At 40.5% G+C, this 22,888-nt stretch overlaps 2 protein-coding genes across 2 annotated transcripts in view; both read left to right on the forward strand.

The window, feature by feature from the left end:
- LOC117548841 (metalloproteinase inhibitor 2-like) overlaps positions 1-4,186 on the forward strand; it is a 6,633-nt gene extending 2,447 nt beyond the window's left edge. Inside the window, exons 2-5 of the mRNA XM_034220336.1 lie at positions 2,161-2,261; positions 2,353-2,458; positions 2,565-2,689; positions 2,788-4,186. Coding sequence (XP_034076227.1) covers positions 2,161-2,261; positions 2,353-2,458; positions 2,565-2,689; positions 2,788-2,985 — 530 coding nt within the window. The 3' untranslated portion in view covers positions 2,986-4,186. The remainder of the gene's footprint in view (positions 1-2,160; positions 2,262-2,352; positions 2,459-2,564; positions 2,690-2,787) is intronic.
- Positions 4,187-5,066: 880 nt separating this feature from the next.
- On the forward strand, positions 5,067-22,854 carry usp36 (ubiquitin specific peptidase 36). Its single transcript, XM_034219976.1, has 20 exons — positions 5,067-5,201; positions 8,368-8,633; positions 8,754-8,975; positions 10,587-10,697; positions 12,322-12,424; positions 12,593-12,660; positions 13,426-13,496; positions 13,612-13,694; positions 13,788-13,899; positions 13,988-14,128; positions 15,750-15,850; positions 15,942-16,080; positions 16,609-16,962; positions 18,027-18,245; positions 18,701-18,825; positions 18,933-19,607; positions 19,799-20,019; positions 20,218-20,415; positions 20,518-20,633; positions 20,746-22,854. Exons 2-20 carry the CDS (start codon positions 8,381-8,383, stop codon positions 20,875-20,877), a joined length of 3,444 nt encoding a protein of 1,147 aa, XP_034075867.1. The 5' UTR covers positions 5,067-5,201; positions 8,368-8,380; the 3' UTR covers positions 20,878-22,854.
- Positions 22,855-22,888: the final 34 nt, after the last annotated feature.

The raw sequence follows: 22,888 nt of genomic DNA on the forward strand, positions 1-22,888 counted from the left end.
CTCATAAATTTAAATCCATCCCTTGGGTCCTTGGCTGAGGCAGAGGAATGCTGTGCGGTCATATGCTGCGCTCATTATGGATTTGCAGTTTGTTCCACATTTTCTCTGTGATTGTTAAGTGTACCTGAGTCCCTTATGTGAAAAGAGAGCTAATCTTTTTAGAAATGACAGAAAGACTAAACTAAACAGATAGAATATGTGCATGCTCTCACACCAGCTGCTGTATACTCCAGCATCTCTGGTTTTAATGCATTACATCGATCGGTCAGGCAGGTTCATTTAATGTTATAAAGCTCACCAATGTGCAATACTCAATTGGAAGCAAGAAATGAAAAAACATTCAAATGTAGTAATAAATAATAATAAGGTTGGATTAAGCAAAGGAATCGTTTGAATGTGTAATTTAGTGTTTGTCTTCCCCCACTTTGCGGCTTCTCAGAAAGGAGAACAGATGTACAGGCCCTGCAATTACATGACATGCCAATGCTTTCTTATCCTTCCCTCTTCGTGTTGTCAAGAACTCCAATGACCACAATGCTGCCTACACAATATTGTGTTTATTGTTTAGTAATAGCAAATGAGATGGTTCCCTTGGTCCCCAGTTTCATGAAATGTGTGTTGTGTATAGGGCTTGGTCAGCCTGAACAAGTGAACAAAATCATGTCTTGCTGGAATTAGTTATACACTGCATACCAGCACAGGATATCAAGTCTAAGCTTCAGGAGTTAAACGCACACTATACCAAGATATATATCAAGACATGTTTTAATGTGTTTGTACATTTGAGCTTGTTTTGGACTAATAATTGTTCATGATAAAAGCTGGAATGTGGATGTTCTGCAAATAATGAATGGAAGAAAATCATTTGTCTATTTAAGCATTTAAAGGGATAACCCTCACCCTCACAAAGCTGTCCTCAAATTACTCATGTTCACATAAACCCAATAATTCACAGCTTTGTTTGTCTGCGACTTCTGCTGCACACAGGAAATTAGCAATGTTCCTGTTTTAAAACTAAATCCTCCCTTTCTCCTTTTTAATGCCCTTTACCTCTTCTCCCTGACTACTTGTAGGTTTGTGACAGAATTGCTTTGAAAGGCTTCTCCTTGAAAAGACACTATCTACCTCTGCTGTGTGACTGCTAATCCTGTCAGTGCTCTCCTCTGTTCCCCTGCCTTGAGAATATAACCATCCTCTTCACATCGTGCTTTCACAAACTTTCCTTTTCCCTTTCTTTTTTTTAGAGTTGACGCACTAGAACCTTAAAAGGAGTTGTTCTCTACAACTCTACTGTCAAAGAATTAGGGCACATATGGCTTGCAGTTTCATACATCCATCATATAAAAAGAAAGTGAAAAGGCTTGATGTTGTTTGGTAAGGCAGAGGGCTGGTGATGGTCTGAGGCAGTCAGTGGCAGCCACCTTGAGAAAGACACAACTTGAACTGAGACTTCCGAGAGAACATCTGTTAGACATTAACTGTATCGCTAGTCCGCTTAAAAGCTTGACTTTTGAATATGATATTGTAAGCATAGTATAGTGAAGGCAGTAATCATTGCAGATTCAAATGACACAAGCAGTTATTGTGAAACATATCTTTGTGTTTAATACTCAGCTCGAAGGCTTGTTTGTAAGGCTTTGATGGTGTTTTTCCACTTGAACTGTTCTATTTCTTTCCACCGTCAAAACCTCGCTGAAACTTCAGAGTGCAAGAGAGAGAGAGAGAGAGAGAGGGAGAGGAAAGGAAAGGAAAGGAAAGGAAAGGTTTCACACGAAAAGAAGAGGGGCTGATTTGCATGTCAGCACCTCAATCCAGACAGAGAGGCAGGCCGGCAGAGAGGCCTGGGGGCGAAGGAGAGCATTCTAGTTCAGATTTTCAAAGACTGCTGACTGGCTTCCTCCTGCGTCGGCCTGGGAGCAGGCAGCACACATTCCTCCCTCTGATTGCAGCTGATGAAACACTCATGTTGCTTCTGTCTTCCCAGCACCTGGCACATGCAAAATGCTCAGATCCAAGCCACAGCAAAGAGTTGTGGCTGTATTTAGCATGCCAAACCTGGACAGGGCATCAGTTCCTGTTCCGTTTTAACATGATAATGGTGTTTGACTTTGAAACTCTTGTCTTCAAATTAAATGTGGGTTGTGTTTGTCTCTTTTGCAGTTATAAGGGGAAAGGTAGTTGGAGTGCAGGAGGTTGATGCTGGCAATGACATCTATGGAAACCCCATCAAGCGTATCAAGTATGACATCAAACAAATCAAGGTATGTGAAATGAAAGCTATCATTTTCATATTGGGGTCTAAACTTTTTCGTTAATGAAACTTAATTGACTTTGCTTTGTTTAAATTGTCAGATGTTCAAAGGTCCCAGCGATGATGTTGAAGCCATATACACCGCTCCCACTTCTGCAGTGTGTGGAGTGACTCTGGAGAAAAATGGCAAGGAGTATCTCATCACAGGTACAACTTTCACCAAATTCCAAATCCCACATTGTAAAATATAACAAATATTGTTCTTTGAAGAGTCTTTGTTTTATGTCATCTAATGCTCTTTTCCTTCTCCCAGGCAAACTAAAAGATGATGGGACGATGCATATCACACTGTGTGACTTCATTCAGCCCTGGGACGAACTGAGTGAAACCCAGAAGAAGAGCCTGACTCAGCGCTATGAAATGGGCTGTGGATGCAAGGTGGGAAATGACCCCAAACTAAAATAATCTTTTAAAAATGCAGAGTTGCAAGAGTTGTAAATGTAATCCCTGATCTTGGTTTCTTTCCTGATCCTCAGATCACCCGCTGCACCTCCATCCCCTGCATGGTCAGCAGCCCGGCCGAGTGCCTGTGGACGGACTGGCTGATTGAGAAGAAGGTCTACGGAGGGCAGGCCAAACACTTTGCTTGTATCAAGAGGAGTGATGACTCTTGTGCCTGGTACAGAGGGTCAGCACCACCCAAAAAGGAGTTCATGGACATTGAAGACCCTTAATTCCCCCACTGACAGATAGTGTGAGGATTTCTGAGATTAACTAAAATACCAAAATACAAATACATACCCAAGTAAAATTCCTATTTCGTTTTTTCTTCTTAAAAAGCCATTGGGTGTGTGCTCTATGGTAAGGTTGTTTTCTTTCATGTACAGGTCTTATTCAACAGTCTTAAAATGCAGCACTTTCAGACACTTCTACCCCTAAATCAAAAGCACTTCCTCATAATCCACTTCTCCGTCAGCTGAAATAATTATCAAAGGGATTAATCATCACAAATCAGTATAAATGTTCATAGCATTTGAGTTCTTCAGGAATTAATTTGCCATTTTTGTAACCAACGTTTTTGTTTAAAGTGAACTATAATTCATAGCGTACATACATACATTAAAATTATAACATATGTGAATTAGTGTGCTCATAAATAACAGTAGCTGGCAAATGGCGCTCTGACTTGTGAGAGCAGAGCTACATCAAGGAAGGAGAGCCACCTTTTGCCTGTCCTGGTTCAGGTCATTTCTTATGCAGAGTATGCAAAAAACTATTTTCATGTTTTTTTTTCTTTCATTTTACAGTGTGGCAAAGCTTTATAGAGCAGTGATTTAGCTAAATGTTGTCTTTAATTAATCCTGAATAAAAAAGAATGCACTGTAAACACAATTGATTAACAAAACCAACAGTAATATTGTCTCTAATGAAAAATGTCCAAGAAGAGGATTGAATCCTTTATTTTGTGTTTTTTAACAGCTTTTCTCTGTGTAATGCTTTAGTGAACAAGCATATTTTATTTAAAAAGTGTTTATGATTCATCATATTATGTTTGAAAAGACCCCAATATTTTGATGTGACTTTTAGTAAAGAGGGGAACAAACATTTTACCAGTATTAGCAAGCAAACACATTTTAATGTGCATTCAAATAAAAAAACGTTGCCTCAATGTTAACTATGACTGGCTCATCTTTTGGGACATTGGGTTAAAAAACATACGGTAACCAAACATCCATTTCTTTCAGAGCCTTTGTTATGACTTAAAGTGTTGAGCAAATGTCATAGTTAATATGAATGTAAAAAGATTATTTGTAACTGTAGTCACTATGATGTCTTGTGCTGGTTTCACATAAGACGTTTGAGATGATTTTTGCATGCATGTCCAGCTGAAACAATGCTGTACAATTTGACTATTATATTAAATGCCAAACCCTGTTTTGCTGCTACGTCTTGGTTATTTACACATCAATGGGTTATGTATCTATTTTCACATGACTCCTGCATTCACCATTTATCGAAACAAATTAAGATTTATTTCTGGACATGTAAATACAACTCACATATAGTTTCAAATTACAGAAGAAAGCTACTTCATAATTTTAGTTTGAATGGACACATTGTGCTGAGAAAACAGGAATTCACATTTATTCTAGGTAGGCAAGTCCCACAGCAGGAAACAGAAAAAAACGGTATAATGAATTTAGTGACATTTTGTATTTATTTCTTTTACCCAAATCAGTATCTACATACGGGACAGGGACAGTAGTTACAGTAGGCTACCAGGAACTGATTTCCGAAATCTTAACAGCAATCTGCTGCCACTTAGTGGAGAAGACCAAATATGACATTCACAGACATTCCTTCACGAGCCTGTTCACAATGAGAAGCTATTTATCTGGATGAAGACATTAATATTCACGGTTAGGGGTGGATATATTCGTTACATTACAAATCTGTGTACTGTGATGAAATATGATGGTATTTTACGACAATGAAATATGTGATTAAACCATGTAGCAATAGGGAAATTGACACACACAAGGGAAACGATTTATTTCCTGGTGGGATTTTAATGTATTCGAGAGGCAGCTTCAGTGATTCGAGACCAACGTAACTGCAGCATACAATCGAGGGATGTTTAACCGCCCTTTGTTGTTACATTATATTATCATTTGTAATATATATCGCGCCGATAGCATCAATGGTAAACAGCGGTGACTGGAAGTCACGTGTGGTTTTCTCCTTACATCTCTGCGTCAGTTTACGCGTTGATTGGCTGAGCCTTTCAGCTACGGTGTGACCTATTCTCCCATTGGCCTTTCATCCCTGTCAATCACTGTTGTTGCCGCCCTCTGATAATGCAGCATGGGCGAAAATACCAGACCAAAAAGCTACAGCCGAGGAAGCAGATCGCTCTACTGTTAACGATTTTGTACGATTGAACTGAAAGGTAAGTAAACCATCGCCCTTTAGAAAATCGTAATATGGGTTATCATATTTGTCCATTATGACTAAGATTAACACGCTGTCTGGTTGTTGGGTATTGTTAGCCACCTGGACGCTGAGATGCTAACCCACATCGAGGGAGGCTCTCGCCACGTTAAGTTAGCTCGCTGGCTAATTTGCTGCTGCTACTCTAAAGCAAATAGGCAGAAGACGATAAAGTAGGCAGTTAGAAATTACCAATACTTAAACATAGAATCACATAGTTATATATCGAAGTAACGACGACGGGTTGTCTTAAGACTCTTTAGGTCGGAATTACCATTAGCTGTGGTCGATGTTAGCAACTTAGCATTTAGGCTATGATGAGTTGACTTCAGCTGGAGTGCTGAGGCTGCCCGGTTAGTGGAGGCAATAACGATAATGACGAACCAGAAGAACTGAAAAGTCAGACAGTTAGGTAGCTAATCACCCCATTCAAAGTGAATGGTGAAGCTTTCAACGCACGCCGCTGTGTGGACGGGCCGTAAGGGAGCGAAGGGATTTAAGAAGTGACAGCAGTAGCTGTGCTGCCTTCAGGTGCTCGATAAAAAAAAAAAATCCTTCGGTCGCATTACGTCCACGAGTGGGTTAGTGTGATTTGAGGTGCTTAGTGGTTACTATAAATAGTTTCATTTAAACATGAACATGTCCAGCAGCTTTATTCTTGTCAGCAACACTATTGGCATAATGGAATTACTGGACGAAAAAAATACAATAACCGTAATAGTACTGTCTGAATATGTGCAAATGGTGCATCTTAAAACGTGAGTTATTTACATGTGCTTTTATCAGTCGTGAGTGACAGGAGCAATTTAAGTAATTACATATTAGTTATCCAGGTGAACTTCTCTATGACCTACTATGATATTATCAACATAATTGAACATGTTGACATCAGTATTAAGTCCATTTTAAATTTGCGGTTTGTTTTCATGTGGCAACAATTTTGGAACACATCCTACTATTTGTGATGTTTGAACCAGCATTCTCGTCGTTGAGTTGATAATCTAATAAAGTATTTGACTAAACATTTTAACTTTAATTACAGTTTTTCAAATGCCGCTGTAACTAAATAGATGTTTGCCATATTATCGCACGGTTCAGAGATTGCAATTGATTTGAGCTCTATAAAAGTTTCCCTAAAATAAACATTTCGAAACAATTCAGTCAGTCGTGTTGGTCACGTCAATGCCACTTTGTCGATTTAAATTGTTCTAATCTTTTGTATGTGTTGGTCCTAATATAATGCACTAGTGTGTGTGCTTTCAGAAACCTAGAAAAAAAAAAATGTGTTGCTGTTATTTGCCCTGTGATTGCATTACTAATGTATGTCATCCGATTAAAAAATATTGACAACTCCAATGATGTCTCTAAGCATGTCAGTATGAGAAGTGCTTCTTAAATATAAGACAAGCAGGTATATTTTTGTATTGCCAGTATATAAGTCATTAGAGGCCACTTGTTTCCATTGTCATATTAAGGAATTGCATCTTAAATACACTGCAGTTGCTTGAAATAGTGTAAGTAGAGAGTATTAAATGAAGAACCCTTGTCAGTATTGTTGGTCCATATGGGGCTTTGGCATCATTATTGGTGGCAGTAGTCACACGTGGATTAAGTGGTCAGTCCAGGCACCAGGTTGCCACTAGACAGTGCCGAACTAACTGACCAATTTAATGTTGCAGTGTGATGAAACAAAAACATATTCTGCCACCTTAAACCTGTGTTGTGGTCAGTGTATCTACACTGCCGCCTGGTCTTGCAGTTGCATCGCTGCAGGTAGTCGAGTCCCTGTGGGCATTGCCGCTTTTTAGTTGTATCAGTATCACCCGCACGTGAAGGTCAGTGTGCCCTTGTGCATACAATGCATGTTCAGCCCTCCTTCCCTCTTTATGACGTCAATGCCCACTCTGATGAGCACGATGATCGTGATGCTCCATGCCTTTGGTGTTAGTGTCGAACTGTAACATGATGTAATGCGTTCCCTTCTGAAGGAGGATTTGTTGTGTTTGGAAAAGGAGGATTTGTTGTGTTTGGAGCAGGAGGATACTGAATGCCCCTCGGTCAGCACTAAACATATTTTGTCAGCCTGCTGCCTTTTTAACACTCCAGTAGTCAATCACTGAGCTGTGTCTTGCAGACAGTATTCTTTATTACCCCTGAAATATAATGCAAATGTTCTTTATCATACGATTGATAGTCTCCATGATTTGCAGATTTACTGAAGAAAACAATTGGTGGAAGATAACAATAAAGCATTGACGCAGGCTTGATAAATGGCAGCTAACAGCAACTGTATACACCTCATGTGCTCTCATGCTTGTGCTCTCATGCTTGTCCTCTCCCTTCCCATACACTCTCCGCCACCCTCCGTACCAACGTCTGCTGTGTTGCATAACTGTGGGGACAGCTGCCAAGTCCCAGCTGGCTTCTCAGATGCATTCAGTCCTTATATTTGTTGTGGAGCTACGTCAGGATATGTGGCCTGGAGAGTGTGTTATTGGGCACCTATGTGATTATCTGAGAGATAAGTTCAACATTTATTTGCTCAGCTGAAGGTTTACTTGAGGTCCTGTTCAGCTCAAAGGGCCATTAACACTCCCATAATGACAGTTTAAAGTCCCAACACATTGACAATGTAAAAGACAATCGAGGTGCTTTGATGTAGATCCAATAAGACGTTTGATTGATCTCTATAGGACAGTGTTTCTCAAACTTTTTCATACCAAGGACCACTTAACCAATAAAAAAACACTCGCGGACCACCTAACTCCACAAATATCCAAAATCACATTGTTTTTCTAGAACAGATTACAAATCGCCTGAAAACGGTACAAACAAGTGGCAAAATATGTGTGATGAAGGTGTTGCGCTTAAGCTCGCTCCATTGCGGAGATATTCCCGTGAGAGTGCGGAAAACTTAAATGTATTTATTTATTTCAAATGTGAAATGTTACCAATATACTCACGGACCACTAGGGGGCGCTCACGGACCACCAGTGGTCCGCGGACCACACTTTGAGAAGCAGTATAGGAAATGAGTGTTATTCATATTGTGTAGTACTGTAGTTTTATGTGGGCCTATTGAAGTGATTTTGTGAACAATTTATGACATCCAACTTTCTCTGCAGTGATGTTCCAACAATGCCAATAGTGGATAAACTCAAAGAGGCGTTAAAGCCTGGTCGAAAGGAGACGGGGGATGAGGGGGACCTCAACAAACTGTTGGCCTCTTCTGCCAAGAAGGTCCTCTTGCAGAAGATCGAGTTTGAGCCTGCCAGCAAGGGTTTCTCATATCAACTGGACAGCCTGAAGAACAAGTATGTTATCCTTAATCCCCGGAACGAGGGCGCTACGGGCCAGAAGGCCTCAGAGCCGGCCTCGATAAAGAGGCAAGGTAAGCTATCCAATTGAACTCTAACATTTAGATAGTTTGACATTTTTGCATATTCACTTTTTGGCTATAAAAGTGAACACAAAAGAAAATGACACAGCATTGACTGCACTTCTTCTTCAGTCTCAGAGAACTCAGGTGGGGGCCAGAGCGATGGGATCTCTGCCCCACAGAAGATGCTCTTTCCAGGGAGTAAGCTCACCCTTAAATGGGAGCGTGTGTACAGGGTGGGAGCCGGTCTCCACAACCTGGGAAACACCTGCTTCCTCAACTCCACAGTGCAGTGTCTCACCTACACCCCGCCACTTGCCAACTACTTACTCTCAAAGGAGCACAGCCGTGCCTGTGAGTATTTGAGTCATTCTCTTTAATTCTGCCAAACTCCAAGCTTTCTTACCATTATATTTAAGCCCACAAGTTGAATTCTTGCAGTGAAACATTCAGCGGACTATGAATTACTGACTTCAGACTTAATGTTTTGCTATTACAGGTGACTAAGGCATTAAAGAGCCTGTGACACGGGTTTCCCCCATCATCCAAACCCATCAATTTTAGTAAATATTGTCCCCTTGAAAACCGTTACTGAACTGATTTTGGATATTTGTACTTTGATAACCATTAATCTGCCCTTCAATGTTGACCATATTCTGGATCTTCTTGGAGATTCTTCAAATCCCGCCAAATTATGTGTGACGTAATTGCGGGCCAAGAGCTCCAGCTGCACCGTTCAGGATCCCAGCATCTGCATGTAAACGCACGATGGCGCACACAGCAGCAAGCTCAGACAGCGATCACAGTTTCATTTTGAACGTGTCTGAGAGCTCATATGAGGCTGAAGGATCGGTTTATGTTGTATGTTAGAAGTTTAGGAATTAGGTGCGTCAATATGGGCGATCATACGGTCATGTCAGCCGGGACTCTCGACCGGCCCACTTCGGTACCGCTAGTAAGTTGTCAACAGGGGGAGTGGGGGATGTGCTAGTGACTTATCCGACCCGCCCACTTCGGTACCGGCCCATTGGGATTCGTCCCGATGGCCAGTCCGCCACTGCACCCAGCCCAGCCCACGTAAACTGTCAATGGGAGGAGCCTCGCTGCGGGGAAACGGTGGACCTAGTGTCCCGATCGGAGTGGGAATAATAATCATAATAATAATCCGTGCATTTTATCCATTAATTTCCCCAACATTGTGGTAACAAAAACACACGTTTAATCCATGTTGGTGTACTACAACTACAAAAAGCATCGGTTTGTTTTCTCATCAGGAAATGCAGACCGGCTCAAACAAACGATTTTTAAATCATCGAATTGACATGAAAGCACTAATAAATGTAGTTTCATCCACTTGAGTTTACAAATACAAAAATAATCGATTTGTTTTCACATCCGACGGGAGGAAATTCAGCAGCTCCGATTTTAATCCTAATTGAATCATCTTCACCACGATCATTTATGTTTATGTTCGCCGAATTGACATGAAAGCACTGACAAATATGAATATACTGTAGTCAACTTCATTAAAACGTTATTAACGTGCCTAAACTCAGTAATTCACCATTTCTACGCATGACAACACACTTTGTCCGTGTTTGGCTCTCTCACCGCACAGTGAAGCGTTCCCGTATTGACGTCACTTCCGGCTTCCCCCAAAACTTCAAAATGAGTCGAAGGAATTTCCCCGCGATGTTCGAAATTATTGATATTTATCGGAACGGTATCGCACCTTCTTTTTTAAGCTGACGGTTCGAGATGACTAGTAGCCCAATATTTCATTGCACAACAGTTGTTGGGAGGCTGTCACAGGCTCTTTAACATACCAAATAAAGCTTGTAAAACTTGACAATTGAATGAGCCCATATGTTATGAGGGTCAACCACCTTGATAAAGACCTCACATAACACATTCCTGTACTTTTGTGAGTGACTCTGATTTTCATTGTTTCTATCTTTGTTTTAGGTCACCAGCCAGGCTTTTGTATGATCTGTATAATGCAGAACCATATCATTCAAGCCTTTGCCAACACAGGCAATGCCATCAAGCCTGTCTCCTTCATCAGAGACCTGAAAAGTAAGTAAACCCCCAGCTTCCTTCAACACCCTGTGATTGTTTCTGAGCTCGCTAGGATCAATGTAGGTCAGGAGTGACACCTGAATTCCTGTTAAAACTGCTCGAGGTGACGCAACACTGGCCACAGCGTCCCATGTGACAGCCAGTCACTGCAGTGCAGAGCGGTGAGAGTGAATGAACACCATGTAGAGAAGAGATGAGGTGTGAGTTGCACCTTGACATGGTGAGGTGCTGTGCTGCTGTCTCACAAAAGCCTGCCTCCCTCCCTACCTGCCTGCTACTTCCTTATGTGCTGCTGGAATTATTTCTCCACCTCCTGCGCCTCTTTTTACACCTCTCCCTCCCCCGTAACCCCCTCCCTCCCCAATGCCCTCTCTGTCTCCTTGTGACTGCAGGCTGAGAGGAGCAGCTTTAGCACAAAAATGTGCAGTCCACCATTTTCACTCCTTTTTTAAACAGAACTCTGAGATGTACTCTGTGTTTTCATGGTCTCCCTTTCACATGCATCTAGCTGGTGGCCATCCCTTTACAGCTAGAACAATGTAAATGCATACAGGGAGATTTCCACATCTGTGCCCCCTGCTCTGCACGACCCTCCCCCCCCAACACAAAATACAAATACAGTGCAATGTCATCATGCTAAAATCAAAAGAGCTTACTGATACTGAGAGCACCCTAGAATCTCACGGTTACTGCCTCTCAAACTGAATCAAACCATAACCATCCAATCATATGCCCATATATTCTAGATGTTGTTTCCCCCCCTCTATGAGCATCACCCTGAACGGGTCATTAGAGCATGGTGTCTTATTCCTCTTTCCTACTCAGGGGTGACTCAATGCCATAAATGCACAGCGATGCTATGCCAGGAATGTGGTGATGACCACATCATTCTTAAGGCCCTTTTCCATTAGGGAATAACAGTACATTATCTCTAATGTGAGGCTTTTAGATGAGATATCAGTCTGCTGAGGTCGTAAGCTGCTTATGAGGTCACGGTCATTTTACTGCAGGTCTGAGATGCATAAGGAACTAGCCTTTGTTATAGTAACTGTCAGTAGCCAGTAGAGTGTACTCTAAGCTTTACAACATGTTAAATAAATAATCTACATTGATTACTACTCTATAATTTGCTTCACCACTTTGCGTAAATATCATGAAAAAACGGTTATAGAAATAATGGCCGTCTAGTGGCCATCATTTAAAAAGCAACACAAGGTTGTTTGCGCCTTTTGCATCCTTTTAATAATGACAGGAAGTTATGAATGACAGCTCATCATTTATTAAGCCCCTTACTGACTTAAAGATTGTTGATGTTTCCTCTAGCTGCTCTGCTGTCCTCTTGGTGTCATCATGTCTGTGAATTGTATGAAAAATGTAGGCCATACATATTTAAGATGTATGCAATGAACACTTATGTGCACTCGGCGAAAGCGACGGTTAATCCGCCTAAAGCAGTGGTGATTACTTGCCCGTTGAAGATATTGCAACATCTTCTCTAAATTCTCCCTTTTCAGGAAGTGATGTGGCTAAAACTTGATTAATTGTCCTCATTTTGTTAATGCATTCAGGGTTGGAAAACTTTAATTAGCACAAAGCTTACATTTTCTTTTGTCTCCCACAGAAATTGCCAGACATTTTCGCTTTGGAAGCCAAGAGGATGCTCACGAATTTTTGCGGTACACCATCGACGCCATGCAGAAAGCCTGTCTCAATGGCTACCCCAAGTAAGGCTTTACAATTATTTCTTTAAAGTGTTACAAGTGTATGTTTTACTGGGCCTCTTTGTGAAGCTAGACCCGGTAGCAAAGCTCACTGTCGAGTGTCTGCTACCTTCGGTAAACAGCAGCAATGTGATGAAAGTAGTTCTGACCAGTTTCTCTTCCTGTCTTTAGGCTCGACAGGCAGACCCAGGCCACAACCCTGGTCCACCAGATCTTTGGAGGTTACCTCAGATCAAGAGGTATTGGCTTTTTTTTCAAAGAAAGAAAGGCAACAAATATCGCCTATAGAGCTGTTGACTCATTATTAATTTGACGTTTGATTCTTCTGTGTTGTGTATTGATTCTTTACCCAGCTGACTAAAGACATGTCAACTAAATCAATAATGCTAAAACCACTTGATGTAGTTCAATTCTCTTTATGCTGAGTTAACACATGCTGATCCAAAGTCAAAGGCAGACTGTGGTTTGTACGAAAAACTTAAAGATGTTTTTTAACAATATTAATGCACCCATATTTCTAAACCAAACAATTGGTGGTAATAAAAGTTAAGATACATTTTTTTTTTTTTAACCTACTGACGGAGCAAAATAAGATTACAAGTATTCTTATTTTTTTTTAAAGAAATCACATCAGCAAAATATGAAATAGATTGACTTAATGTGTAGTTACACTTTCAAAGAATGCTGTTTGCATAAGGACTAGTATATTTCCTTTCATAGTTTGCATTTGAAATGTTAAAGTATAAGTTAAGCCGCATGTCTCAACTCTCCAATTTTCAGATATTCAATATTTTGTATCAAATTCCCTCCCAATAATTAGGGATTTTCAGTTTATACATTCGTTTGTAAAATATGGAAATGTATCAGCAATTAGGCAGCAACATGTTAAATTGTAGGATATACAGTACTTGAAATTTAAATATTAGTGAAATATTAATAGTATTAACATTGATTTCTTCTGAACCGACCCTAATAGTCACATTTGTTTTTTAATTGTCTTTCAGTGAAATGCTCTATTTGTAAAAGTGTGTCCGACACGTATGACCCTTACCTGGACATCGCTGTAGAGATTCGGGTATGGTAAACAAGATATTATTATTTAACCTTTTTATTTCCACGGAAATATTATTTCTTAATTGTATAAACTTCACTCTTTAACACCGTGTATCTCTGTGGGTTATTTTTTTCAGCAAGCAGCAAACATTGTTCGTGCCCTTGAACTGTTTGTTAAACCAGACGTACTATGTGGAGAGAATGCCTACATGTGTGCCAAGTAAGTGCCCTTATAGATTCTGCAGAAGTTAGTAAAACTATATCATTTATCATATAACCTTTCTGAGTCATGACTTTCATTGTTTCTCTCCAGGTGCAAAAAGAAGGTTCCGGCGACCAAGCGCTTCACAATCCATCGACCATCTAACGTGCTGACCGTTTCTCTGAAGAGGTTTGCCAACTTCAGCGGCGGGAAAATAACAAAGGTGCATTTTCACACTATTGGCTGTTTTCAAAATGGCTGTTTTAATTTCTCAGTGATCTCATATTTCAGTTTTTGGTTTCCCCTCCCAGGATGTTGGGTACCCAGAGTTCCTGAACATCCGCCCCTACATGTCTCAGAGCTCAGGCGACCCTGTGATGTACGGCCTCTACGCGGTGCTGGTGCACTCCGGCTACAGTTGTCACGCTGGCCACTACTACTGCTATGTCAAGGTAAGCTGGGCAGAGGCACAATCTTTAAACAAAATAAATAAATAAAAGATAGTCCAGATCTGAGGATGATTTACAATAACGAAATGAACACAATAAAGGCAAACTGTCTTAAAAGAGTCTTTTTAAGTATCAAATTAAACATCTTAACCATCAAATTACCACTAAAAATGTTCTAACATCATACCGGAAGGAATGATACAAAAATATACAGGATAAAGCATATAAGTAGTAAGTAGCTACATCTCATTTCTAAGAATGAAAAACTCTTTTTTTTTTTGTAACTGCTTTGAATTACACTTATCAGCAGTAACATTAACTTGTTACATAAGCATTTGTTTCCAATATTGTATGACTTCAGTTGCATAACTTTGTACCTAGATTATTTTATTCTAGCTCAAAAGAATCTTCTATCATGGTATGTAATGTGCTATATGTTGTTTTATATCATATATGTTATACACAATTATCAATATACAACAAAATATAATATATTTCTGGGTAATTCAATTGATAAACAGCTGATATAAGCAATCTGCTTTTGAATAATCCCACAAGTTACCTGGAAAATCCCTAAATCGCAGTATACGTGTCCAGTATTGCCACAAAACAATCTTTCCTTTTATTGTACATCAATGGCCTAATACAGCCACAGTGTTTCCCACAGATCTGAAATATACTTGGGCGGGTGGTGGCAGCGGCCGGGGGGGGGCGCAAAAAAAAAAAAAAAAGTTTTCATTTTGTATAATCATTTTGCGTAAATATGGCACTCAAGGGCACACTAGTGGTGGTGTTCCTGGCGGGATTTGAACTCACAGCCTTCCGATCTTCAGCCCACCTCACTATCCATTAGATCAATCACTACCCTCTCAAATGGAAATATGTGTTTACATAAATGGTGACCACACTGTTTGAGACCCACTGAGAACTTAAACTAAGTTAACTATCTAAACACTCAGAGAGTCCTTTACCTCACTTGAGCTGAGGTTATCCCGAGCTTAAATGACACACAGAGACCAATCAAGGGCTTTGATTTATGATCTCTATGACAGTGGCCATGTTGGCAGGCCACATCATGTAGACAGCCAGTCACCCTGTGTGAGGCAGGCCACTTAACGAGGCGAGATCAGAGCAAGGGAGCGAGGGATCATTGTCCACAAGTTAATCAATCGCAGATGGCGTCGTGGTCACGGACGAATAAAAAAAAAAAAAAAAAAAAAAAAACTTATTAAAAAAAAAAAATAAATAAAAAAATAATGGGTCGCGAAATATACTTGGGCGGCCGTTAATATACCTGGGCGGCCCGCCCAAGTATAGTCTATGTGTGGGAAACCCTGAGCCAGAAAAATTACAAAGAAAACAACCTCGCTATAAATTGTATTGGGAAATTTGACCGGTTACAAATTCTCATTGTTTCATCGTATATATCGTGTCTATTGATTTGTATCTGTGTTTTGCATACAAATTCTAATCTGATCTCAAAGGAAAATAACTGATTTCACCGAGCCTGTGTTCTGCTTCCTGTGTTTCTCAACTTTTTTAATGGTTTGATTTATAAAGATTCAATTAAAACATTTCAAAGCCTGCTTTATTTTAAAGGAATACCTTTCTTATTTCCTCCTAGGCAAGCAACGGGCAATGGTACCAAATGAATGATTCAATGGCGCACTCTAGTAACATCAAGGTGGTGTTGAACCAACAGGCCTACGTGCTTTTCTACCTGAGGTAAGAGGATGTAGAGGGCTGCAAGAGATCAAACAAGCTGTTGTCTGGTTATTTCATTAAATAAACCGGAGTCTTTATTTGTACATTAAAGGATCCCTGAAACAAAGAAGAATGCAGATGGACAGAGTACCAAGCAGGGCATGTTGCATTCTGGGAAGAACAGTGTGTCGTCTGAGCAGATTAAGAGGGCCAATCTGAACGGGCCTCTCTCCTCCCCGCAGATTACTAAGGTAAGAGGCTAGATTACATCCAGCTCACTGTTGGACATATAATAATAAAGCTTTATTTATATAGCACATTTCATACAACACATGCAGCTCAAAGTGCTTTATAAAATGACACATCACAAGTTAAAAACAAACAACAAGAAATTCCCCTCAGATTATTTTCTAAGCACTTTAAAGGTAAATGCAGCAAAATATATATTTTTTTAATATATTATCAGGTTAATAGACACAAGGAGGTAAAATGTATGATAATAAAAATAAATAATGGTTTCTCTCTGACAGATAAGACACAAGACAACTGAGTAGATGCAACAATATAAAACCACAGAAATACAAATAAAGAGATTAAAAACTATAAAATAAATAAAACAATATGAAGGTAGGTCAATAATAAAGACTAAAATAACTTTTAAAGTGGGGGGTTGCTAATAAAAAGCAAATCTAAAAGATGTGTCTTTAGCTGGTGTATGGAATTGTTATGGGCTGCAGCTGTTAAATACCACTTCTAAACACATTGCACCCCTTTTTCAGAAACTTGAGCCTGCACAACTGCGTAAGATCCAGTCCATGGACGGTGGTTTGGGCCTCCCCATTTCCAGGAATGGTGTGGGCTCTCAGCCAGTGCCCAGACTCTCCAACTGGGTGTCCAACGGCACATCAAAGCTGCCAGGTGGACCCACGTTTATCGACGAGCCATTCAAGAAGCTGAAGAAGCCGTCCCCCCAGAGCCAGGGGCCGTCCCGCAGCGGCACCCCCACCCCTTCCAACGGGGTCAGCAGGACGGAGGGAGACAAGAAGCAGGGCGGCGAAGGCAGAGGCATGTCAGCGTCTACCTCATTCAAGTCTTTGTCTGACTCCTCCTCTGCCGACACATCGGACTCCAAGGTAATATTTGCACAGGATAAGGAAAGAAAAACACACATTTTAGTTCAAAGGCAGGATCGCCAAGGTTTTTATCACTGACTGACATCATTTAGATGCAGAGTATTTGTAGGGTGGGGTAAGATGTTAATCAGTGGTATGTATACAAGCTATTTAAGTTTCCTGAGTAGTGATTAGTTGTGAAAAATGTCCATCACATTTCCATTAAACCACAGATTAAGTCTTACATTTATTTGTTTTTTCCAAATAATTTGAAAATGTTGAACAACCCAAAGATATTCAGTATATGATAACATAAAACTAGGGCAGTTATTTTTCTATATTCTTTTTTGTTTATTTACCTGTTCATTTTCTTTAAGCTTGACTGCAAATGTTATACTAATAGCAAAAATACATGTACGCACAACATCAAGTAGTGGCACAACATCATATAATGTAATGTATAATGCCTATATAACTTGGCTAAGCACCCGCCGACCGGCATCCAGAGCTGTTTAAAGAATGTAAAGACAGACAGGTTAGCGAATGTGATAGATAACATAATTACATCATGCTCAAGCCCATGCCCTCAAATCTAAGTCAAACAAGTGTAATTTATTTTATGACAAACAAACGTTTTCGTAGTTTGACGAGGCAATTAATGGCAATGATAACTGTCTAATATGGCTATCTTTTTAGCTAACTTACCAATGTGGCTAACATCTGCAATATACATTTTGTCAATAATTATTTATATTACTGTTAACTATCAAAGAAATCACATAAACTCAAGTATAAAGAAGAGACCATGTTGTAAGAAAACACTTAACAGATAAACTACAATTGTATTGATCATGAAAATAATAAAAGAAAAGTATCGAAACCAAAATGTTGGTATAGTGACAACACTACAATGCATACTGAATTAACTAAGCTGAATTTGGATGAATAAAAATGTGTAAAATGGCTCGGACACTACAACATATTCTTAATATGGAGATTCAAAGGGATGTATAGAATCCATTTAAGACCAGGTGTAGCTGCACAGAAGCATAACCACAGCCTATGGTTGCCTTTGTCCCGGGCAGGACTCGGTGGGGACCAGAAGTGCGCCTGTCGGAGAGACCCCCTCCACCCCCCGGAAAGGCTCCCTAAGCCTGGCCTCTCCAGCCAAGAGCGTGGAGCGCTCTCAGAGCACAGAGGAGCAGAAGACAGCTAAAATAAAACCCCCGGCCCTCAACAACATCACGTCTGAAGCCACCATGTCACCTCCACCTGCCAAGAAACTGGCCCTGTCAGCCAAGAAGGTGAACTTCATTCCCATCCACAGCCACAGCATCACTTCCTGTCTTAGTGAATGTTCATGATACCTTGGTTTCCTGTTGCCTGAATCAACACTGCTATCCATAATTTGACTATTGATTTCATGAAGTAGTTTTGTAGAGGCAAGTAAACTGTCCCCTTGTAGTTTATTTTATGCTGTACGTGACGTGTGTCTTCTCCAGTTTGCCTGTCTAATCAACCACGTGATAGCTCGTGTTTAGAGTTTGTCTTCTTTTCCTTCAGTTTGTTCTTTTTTTCTAACCATTTCTAATTCTTCTCTGCCATACCCTTTCCTCTTTGTTTTCCTCCCTCCATCTTTTCCTTCCTGCCATCCCTTTAATCTCCCTCTTCCTTATTTTGATTCTCTTCCTTATTTTTGTCACATTCATGGCTATTTTTTTTTAGACCACCAAGTTTTTATTTATGTCGATAACTGCAGGCTCGCAGCCGGAGACCGAGCAGCATTGATGCTCTGCCCCCTTTGCCACGCCAGCTGTCCAGTGACCCCACGCATCAAAATCAACTTAACCCCCTCACCTTTGCCTCACCTACCCACACTCACAGGTATGAACTCTGAACCCCGCATCTTATAGGAAATGCGCAAGAAATGTGTCCATCTTACTGAAAATTAGCAGATGAAATCCTGACGTTTTCTCATTTTTCCTTCACAGAGCTGTACCATTCCATTCACCTAAAGTCCAGTCTTCACCTTTGGCCCACTCAAGTGGATCCTTCAAACAGCAGAGCCCTCAGAAACAGTCCCCTCTCTCCACTCCACAAAAACCAAACGCCAGCCTTTCTCCTAAAACCAACGGGCTTCACAATGCCGGCCCAAAGAGCCCCAAGTCTTTCAACAACCTCAGCTCCTTGGTCCAAGAACCAGACCTCAACAGCGCTCAAAAAGTCAACCAAAAGAAGAAGAGGAAAAAGAAGCGCAGGCATTCTGAGGTGGAGGGTGACACAGAGCCAGCAGCTGAAGTGATACAGGCCGACCCCGTGGAGTCAGCCAGCGAGAAGAAGCGCAAGAATAAAAAGAAGAAGCGAAAGAAGGCGCATGAAGACGGAGAGGAAGCGAAGGAGAGGGAGTGTGTCCTGTCTCACCTGGACACACCCAACCAGGAAGAGGACTGGTGCCAGGGTGGTATGTGGAGCCTTACATCCCATCCAGATACAGAGCAGTCCAAACAAAAACCTCAGTTAGCTACCAAAACCCCAACGCTTTGCGAGTCAAATCCGGAAGACCAGGGAAAAGACTCTGTGAAGTTGAAAAAGAAGAAGAAGAAAAAGAAGCTGCAGGTGGAGGAGGCTCTGGAGGATACATCTTCAGCATGCTCCGCACCAGAGAGGTGGGGTTACGTTTAGGATTGGTTTAGTTATGCATTTTTTTTTTGTCTCCAAATATATTTTATAATTTCAAGCTTATAATTTTGAAAGGAGAAGCTCAAAACTGTGTTTCTATAACAACCAGACATTTGTAGTAACTCCCACAATGCAACCAGCGAGCAATAAACTTATTTAACTTGTTTTTCCCCAACAGAACTTCTGAGATGAAGGTCACAGTCACACAGAATAATACTGCAGATTTGATAATGTTGAAAAAGAAATTAAAGAAGAGGAAGAAGAAGCTAAAAGAAGAGGTGAGCCTGTGGGAGGAGAGTAGGCGCTGCTCGAATGGACACAACGACGAGCCTGAACAAGTGGAACCTCTTTCCAACGAGAACACCAAGGAGAACGGAGAAATTAGTAAAAACAACACAGGTATGCGAGCATGCACTTACATAATGTTTCCATGCCAACACAGAATGTTCTATAGCCCTCTGTATTGAATACAGCCATTTGCAGAAAATCGCTGCACCACAACTGCCTCATTTATGTGACCAATCATTTCACTGAGAGCATTACTCAGGACATTTCAAGATAAATTCTTTGGTTTTGGATTGTTTTTCTAAATTCCAGCCAGAGTGGTGGTGTGGGACAGCCAAGTGAAAGACGGCTACAAACGCAGCAAGGCGCCAGCGGCTGATGGAGGTGAAGTAGGAGACACCCCGGCCCCTGCGGCCCCTGCTGCTCCTGGAGCCTGGGACGGCAAAAAGACAAGTGGTGTGGTGGAGGAGCTGCTGAAGAACTCTACAGACAAGGCCTACGGAGCCAACGGTAAAACACAGGACGTTAATCTGATCATCTGTATGAAAGAAACTTTGATAATTCTTTGCAAAGAATTGTATATGAATGTTATGTTTTGTTTGTCTTCTCTAGTCCTTAGTTGGGATGGAGATGTCTCTGCTATTAGTAGAGATGCTGCCGACGATGTCCGCCAAGCCCAGTGTGACACTGTGATCGATGAGTGGGATGAAGACTTTGATAGGGGAAAGGTGAGCAAAAAAAACAATACTCTAATTTTAAATCAGTTTTTCTTTAATTCGTAGACCCATTTTTGCTGTATCTTGGCCTCATCTTCTCCTGTTTTTTTGTCTGAATGAACAGGTGAAGAAAATCAAAAACTATAAAAGAGAGAAGTGGAGAGGTGGCAGCAGCATCTTCCAACAGATCCAGGAAAGGCGGAGCAAGTGGTCTGTCACACCCGGTGGGAAGAGAGCTTTTGGAGTCCGTCGCTGAGAGTCCAGATTGCTGTTGAGGCTCATGCTGACTGGACATTGAGACAACACTGAATACCAAACTTCTGTACCTTTACTCACTCTTTTATTTTTATTATTATTTTTGTATCGCTCTTTCCTGTGTTGAGACCCAAATTACACGAAAGAACCACAGACTACTTTGACAGTCTTGATCTCAATTTTAAACAAACCTGAAATATTGGCTTCAGTGTTGACCAATCTTATCCCCTTTTTAATCAAAAATACTGAATCAAGCTTTTCTAAGTATGCAATATGTAACAGAAACCTCTACACCTCCATATCAAATTAATATGAAAAATAATTTGTTGGCCTCCTTTGAGCCTATTGTTTTTGCCCTAACAATATTCAGCTTCTATAAATTAAATAGTTGCTATGTGTAGTATGAGATCGTATATCTGCCACACTTCGGCTGTCTAGTATTGGAAACTAAACACAATCTCAGAGCCAAGTTTTGCAGACATAAGAGCTCCGTTTGTTGGACATTTTCAAAACTCCTAAAATTCTTCTATTCTAAATTACAAATATCAAAAATATATTATTATAAATTTCTGTATGATTTACCTATTTTATACCTTTGTTCGCCGACATTTTATTTTGCTGCAGTGTCAGTGCCACGTGGCTTGTTTTTAAGGACCAAATTTTGCCTGCATATTGTTGGTAAAATTAAGCTTTAAAATTGCCACTATTTTCTTAGTATGCATGTTAAAGATATACAAAGGTACATTTTGTTTTTAGTTGTTAGTTTTTGTTTGTAATTTCTTTTTTTCTCCTTTATAAATCCTGTTTATTTCAGATTTAAATGTAGATACATTTAAGGCCACAAAAGAATGCTCTGTCAATTTCTATTAACGGTTAAACTGTTAGTGGTTGTGTTCATGAACCACTTGTTGGATGATTAGCCTCTGTTTACCTTGACCTTATTGGTTATTGACAACTCATAATGTGTTATGCAGGATGTAGGTTGGGGTTGTTGGGAGGAACCGTCATCAGTCCAGCGTTCAGGAGCTCTGGAGATTTGACTTTTCACAAACTATTCTTCACCAATGTTCTGAAATAAAGGGGTTGCATTTTATACTTGAGGCACGTTGTTAGACTGGGATTGCCACATGCTAATAATTTATTTCCCCCTTGTATCTTATATCTCTATGCAATTTTCTGATGCTCATGCTGGTCACCTAGAAACTGGGCTAGGACTCAGGAAACCAGACAACCCGTATCCCATTTTCATCTCGGATCAGACTCCCCTGTTTCATATTAGACTAGTTCCTATCCAGTACCACCATTTTGCTTCTTGTACATCCTGTAGAAATTGTTTTTTACAAAATATTTCAGGTGTGGAAACCATGGGATCATCTTGCACCAATCCTGGCACAGCTGCGTAGAGAAACTAGCGTTATAAAAAATGCTTTGCCAGCGTAGAAGCGTGTACAGTCCATCTTGTGCTACCTGTTTCCCACCACCGCTGTAAAGATTTGCCCATCCATTTCTTCTCATTCTAGAGATGTTGCCTTGAATTGGCTATCAAAAAAGTATAGGATTTAATGTTATAAATATATAATTTTAAAGAAGAAGACACAGATCTTTTATGTGCTACTAATACTCAGATCAATGGGTGGACGTTAACTTGAGCAATTATCTGCAAATGTGTTTCCTCGCGTGTGAGAGAGCTGTCTTCGTGCAAGACCTTCCCTATGTCACTGTGGTGTGTACAGTACAAGAGACTACAGCAGTCTAATTTCCATAGGACATGTTTGTCTGCTGTGAAATCGGCAAAGCGTGTGACTCAAACTAACACAGGAACATTTACCAGTGTGGATGGACGGTCCACATGTTTGCATTGATGGTTCTATATTTTGCACCACTTTTTCTGACCATGGAGGAGACCTTTCATAATGAAAGTGTCTCTTTCCACATTATAGTTGCAGTTAAAGGTGCAATAAAGTTGTGACTTTTGTGAGTTGGTGTGGATTTTGTCTTGTAATTTGACATTC

Source organism: Gymnodraco acuticeps, unplaced genomic scaffold (genome assembly GCF_902827175.1).
Source record: "Gymnodraco acuticeps unplaced genomic scaffold, fGymAcu1.1, whole genome shotgun sequence".
Taxonomy (NCBI): domain Eukaryota; kingdom Metazoa; phylum Chordata; class Actinopteri; order Perciformes; family Bathydraconidae; genus Gymnodraco; species Gymnodraco acuticeps.